The 5,240-nt window shown below is 46.8% G+C and overlaps 2 protein-coding genes across 2 annotated transcripts in view; one reads left to right on the forward strand and one right to left on the reverse strand.

The window, feature by feature from the left end:
* cntrl (centriolin) overlaps positions 1 to 178 on the reverse strand; it is a gene marked incomplete at its 3' end in the record, with an annotated part of 32,704 nt that extends 32,526 nt beyond the window's left edge. Inside the window, exon 1 of the mRNA XM_050052064.1 lies at positions 82 to 178. Coding sequence (XP_049908021.1) covers positions 82 to 178 — 97 coding nt within the window. The remainder of the gene's footprint in view (positions 1 to 81) is intronic.
* Positions 179 to 767: 589 nt separating this feature from the next.
* On the forward strand, positions 768 to 5,180 carry cfap77 (cilia and flagella associated protein 77). Its single transcript, XM_050052065.1, has 6 exons — positions 768 to 773; positions 826 to 925; positions 2,029 to 2,272; positions 2,352 to 2,457; positions 2,555 to 2,656; positions 4,481 to 5,180. Exons 1-6 carry the CDS (start codon positions 768 to 770, stop codon positions 4,601 to 4,603), a joined length of 681 nt encoding a protein of 226 aa, XP_049908022.1. The 3' UTR covers positions 4,604 to 5,180.
* The last annotated feature ends 60 nt before the right edge of the window (positions 5,181 to 5,240 follow it).

Raw genomic sequence — 5,240 nt, forward strand, 5'->3', positions numbered from 1 at the left:
CTGAACTACAGGAACACTGCTACATCTCAACTTCATCCTCTCTTAACATGCTACAAAACTAAACTGGGATCAGAAACCAACCAATCAGCTCCAGGCAGGTGTTGAGATATGGAGCCTTACTGGCAGATACAGAGAGCGCATCTTCAGAGAGCCACAGTACAGCTTTGAAGAGAACCATGAACAGCTGATCAGCCGTCTGACTGACAAGACAGCTTTTACTGCAGCTGTGACATTCACTGGAACCACATCTGAGTCACTGAACGCACCACACACACACGCACGCGCGCGCACACACACACACACACAGGAGGTGGGCGGAGCTACATGAGACATTCATATACTGACCCACTGTGTTCTTTAGTNACACTTTTATATCCAACAACAGCTCAGCATCACTGAGTGAAGTCCCTCAGCTGATGAGGAGGTTTTCACAACGTAGCAGAAGATGAGATGAGTTCAACCCGACTGAGACAACCCTGAGGAGTCCCACTGTGTTCTTTAGTTCAGTCACTTTAATCACAAACTCAGGAGAAAGTAAAGTCTTGTGGAGAATGCGGGCATCGATCCCGCTACCTCCCACATGCTAAGCGAGCGCTCTACCATTTGAGCTAATTCCCCTGTGAATGAATGTCTCACGTAGCTCCGCCCACCTCATCTGCTCCTCCCCTCTGTGCCACACATTAACCAGAGAAGGTCATGAAGGATAAACAGCTGTTCTCACAACACACTCCCTGATCAATGAGAAGCTGAGATTTGGTCCTGACATCATGATGGTGATGATGATGGTGATGATGATGATGATGATGATGATGATGATGATTGCAGGCGTCTCTGGGTCAGAGCCAGACCAGAGGGATGTCACTTCCTGGTCCAGACTTCACCTTTGGAACCAGAAGCTCACACAGAGACGGGGGCGTGCCCGAGGGTAAGCCCCGCCCACTGTAAACAACAACAACAACAACAACAAAGACTGTCACATTAGCATGTAGCATTAGCATGGTGATGTTTGAACACTCAGACTGGACCTCACTGTGCTAACGTCTGTAAGCATGTTTGTTACCTTTAAATAGGTGCTGATAAACATCATTAGCATCGTGTGTGTGTGTGTGTGTGTGTGTGTGTGTGTGTGTGTGTGTGAGGTGTAGCAGCGTTCGGTCAACTGTCACTGTGTGTTTCCATGAAGGAAACATGCCTTCAGGCAACAATCACTGCTGTCAGTCACACACACACACACACACACACACACACACACACAGACTTGGTTCCATATTAACTCTCCTCGGTCTGTTTATGAAACACAGACTGGTTTGTTCAGAGTCAGAACTAAACCTGAAACAACATCAGTCCATCTTCATCCTCTGATCTGGGTCTCTGAGGAAGGAGCTGAGCAGACGTCCCTCTCCTCAGCTCCTCCTGGAGGACCCCGAGGTGTTCCCAGACCAGATGAGATCTATAATCCCTCCAGTGTGTTCTGGGTCTGCCCCGGGGCCTCCTACCAGCTGGACCAGGAGGATCCTGATCAGATGTTGAACCACCTCAACATGAAGGAGCAGCGGCTCTACTCCGAGCTCCTTCCAGATGGAGACACAGCTCACTGTTCCTGAGTCAAACACCACCTTTGTGTTTAAGAAGAATTTTCTACGCACTGAATGGGCCGTCCCAAATACTGAACTGAGGTTGCGTAGAAGACAGGTGATCAGTGTGGAGCCAAAACACTGCCACTAACAGGAGCCCTCATTGGCCAACGCAGTCGCTACGTCAAAAAGGGGGCTGAGCTTTGACTCAGACATGATGAATCAATCAATAAAGTTGTGTTGAATTGAATTTTAGGTCAGGTATAAACGTGTGTGTGTGTGTGTGTGTGTGTGTGTGGATGATCATAACAATATTTATTGATTTATCAGTTTAAACATATTGAACCTTCTTTAGTAAATATTACTGACATTTTAATAAAGTCTTCATCACCTACAGTGAGGTGTGCAGTGAGGCCTGCTGGGAGTTGTAGTTTCTGTCTCTGTGTTGTTGTAGTTCTGTCCAGCTGGAGCGTTCAGTCCAGACGAGGAGACTCCGCCCCTCATCGACCGCTCCCTCCAGACTTCGTGTCTCTGAACCGGGACGCCGTGAAGTCTGGTCTGGTGACAGCCAAAGAGCTGAGTCAGTACAGAGCTCAGAGGGGCGGAGTCAGGACCAAGAACCCCGCCCCTAAACATCAGGAGGGCGGGGCCTCACAGCGCCAAGCGGTCCCTGACATTGTGTTTGGAGTCCAAACCAGGTCAGACAAACATCCACAGAGTGATGATTGATTATTGATTGATGGTTATTGACGTGCTGCTGATCGATCTGTCCGTCAGGGCGTCGTCTCCTCTGTCCGACCTCCTCTCTCATCAGTACGGGCGCCACTGGATCGACGAACAGCTGAGCAGGAACCAAACCAGCGACCACAAACAGCTACAGAGGGTGAGAGCTGTCGGTCGCAGTCATAGTCATCATCAGTGTGATGTCATCACCCTGTGGAAAACAGCATGATGTCATCGTCACGTGTGTCTGTGTGCAGATAAGACCAGGAAATATTCCCGACACCAGGACGAGTCTCCTGAGGAGGAGCAGAGCACTTCCTGTCACACAGACACCGTTCACACTGCCGCGCTTCAAACAGGTAACGACTTCCTGTTTCTGTCCAGCTGCATTGATCAATATTTTTATAGACACACTGATCAGCTGACTGAGTGATGTCACAGTGTCCCAGGGCTCACACAGTTTCATCAACGAAACTTCAAAACTTTTCCAGGACTTTTCAAGGACCCAGAATAACATGTTTATTTCAGAAAAGCTTTACTTCACTGTGTCTGCGGCGCTCGCCCGTCTGGTTACCGTGAATTAATACACACACACACACACAGACACACAGGACAGCCTCGCTTCCTGTGACAAACATCGTCACACTACGTCACGTGTACACACAACGTCTAAAATCTGAAGGCTCGGCCAGTTTGAGTCCTGGAAAATAAAAACCGTGCACGTTTTCCTTTTGTATCAAACATCAAATAAGTCGTTGTGTTTGTGCTGACTCACGTCATACGTGTGTGAAATCACTGAATCAATGAATGAACTTCGCTGGTTCGTCCTCGGCCAATGCTGATTGGCTGTTACGGTTGCTGAAGTTTAGATTTTTCAACTGTTGTTAAAAAGCGTATGACGTGAAAACGTGCTATTCGCTTGATTCATGTCGCTTAATTCGTGTCCATTGAACCACCTGGTGGGAATTTGTGTCTGATCACGTTTTTACGTTACGACTTTACACGTAATCCACTTGCGTGAATTGTGTCATTCACGCGGGTGTGAACACAACATCAGAGTTAATTTGCCGCACACGTCCTGTGATGCGAGTCTTCATCACGGTGTCAATGCTGAAACGATTTATCCTCACACATATGTGCGAGGGCGGGCGGGCTCCGCGGAGAGGGAGGCCTCCGTGTTTGAGACGGGAGCAGGCGGTGTGAGGGTTGATGGGCAGTGTGAGGCATGTTATGTCTGGTCTGGGGGTCAGATTCTCCACCAGAGCCCAGAAGGCATCCACCTCCCTGCAGCACATACTCTCCACAGCTGAGGACATGGGCTGGCAGTTCCCCACAAGCACCTATCATACAAAACATTATCAGGAAACCTTCGTATCTCTCTCTCTCTCTCTCCCTCTCTCCCCTGCAGACGTCAATACACTGTAATGCAGAGTTATAACACGCATAGCAAGATACGTCTGATACAAGCTGATATTTGCGCATTAGTTTCTGTTCTGGGTAAGTAGCATTAGTTATCTAATAGTGGCAGAACTATTGGTAGCTTTGTTATAACCTAATACGTGATGGCAAACTTAATGTTGCTGTCGTTAGCTAACGCTGGTCGCTCACCAAGACACCTGCCCAGTTCTCCACTGGTTCTCCTCACACCACAGCTCTATTTCTCTCCTGTGGCCGTTATTTCTCCGAACCCTGATCTGTTCCTGGTCTCTTGGACGCCCAGCAGGCTCATAATTATAAGCCTGTGGGCTGTCATATGCATATGAATGTTCATTTTCAACCTCTTCAGTCTCAAAACTAGTACTGGGATCCATGTTTATTAATGTTACACTCAATCAAACTCGGCCGGACTCCCTTACACTACTTCACTTCCGGTTAGTGGGTTTTTAGATGCGGAAGCAAAATTCTCTCACAAAAACGACCCCAAAAGTCACTGTAGTGTGTCTATGTTTATGTTTTTTTGTTTTAATCGAGTTTCTACATCATTTTCCTACACATTTATTCACCATGGTCTCCAACCTGCAAGTTGGGCTTTAATTTCATACTTCCTGTTTGCTTCAGTCTCAGTGTGATGTCATCAACATCAAACAAACAGCTCACCTCTCTCCCTTCCTCCTCCTCCTCCTCCTCTTCCTCCTCCTCCTCCTCCTCTCTCCCTTTCTCTTCCTCCTCCTCCTCCTCCTCAGGTTGCTCCTGCTCTCGACACCTTCAGGGACCAGGAGGCTCGTATGCGGGCGTTCAGGGCTCATCAGTCGGACTCAGTGTCCAGGGGAGGAGTTCAGGGTCTGGGGACGTACAGTCTGGACTGAGCTGAGGAGGAAACACGTTCAGCGTTAACACAAATAAAAAAGAACACGCATTATAAATCAGTGTGACGTGTTTTTATCTAAAATACAACCTGTGGTCATCAGAAGAGGAGGAGGAGTCCCTCAGGGCTCTGTACCAGCTCCCTCACTGTTCTCTGTATAAATTAAAGCTATTATTAGATCATCAAAAGCTTCTTTGTAAAGAAAAATAAATCACCAGAAACTTTTAAAGAAAACGTGGTGGGTCTGAAAGGCGCGTTAAAAAAAAAAAAAGCTTCTTCAACAACTGCATAAACATTTTTAAAGAAAAAATTGCCAAAATTTGAAAAAAGACAGTTATCAAAACTTTTTTAAAAAAACAACACACTGTTGGTTTGAAAGGCATGTTTCATTAAAGGAAACAAAAAGAAATCCCCAAAATATTTCGAAAAAACATGGCTTCCAAACCTTCTCGTGGGTTTGGAAAAGTTTGGGCAATTTTAAAGAGAATATTTCCTTAAAAAATGTCAAAAGACAAACAAACAGAAAAAGCCAATATATTTAAAATAAATAAATGAATAAGCCCCTCCCCTGAGCAACATTATTTAAAGTGCCCCCCCCCCCGCCCCCCCCCCCCCCCCCCCCCCTAAAAAAGAACAAT

This window comes from Epinephelus moara, chromosome 8, assembly GCF_006386435.1.
Source record: "Epinephelus moara isolate mb chromosome 8, YSFRI_EMoa_1.0, whole genome shotgun sequence".
Classification (NCBI taxonomy): Eukaryota; Metazoa; Chordata; class Actinopteri; order Perciformes; family Serranidae; genus Epinephelus; species Epinephelus moara.

What these genes read in the sequence shown, in the direction of transcription:
- cfap77 (XM_050052065.1), top strand. An exon ending in ACCACAAACAGCTACAGAGG is followed by an intron (nt 2,458 to 2,554) that starts GTGAGAGCTGTC and finishes GTCTGTGTGCAG; the next exon opens with ATAAGACCAGGAAATATTCC. An exon ending in CACTGCCGCGCTTCAAACAG is followed by an intron (nt 2,657 to 4,480) that starts GTAACGACTTCC and finishes CCTCCTCCTCAG; the next exon opens with GTTGCTCCTGCTCTCGACAC.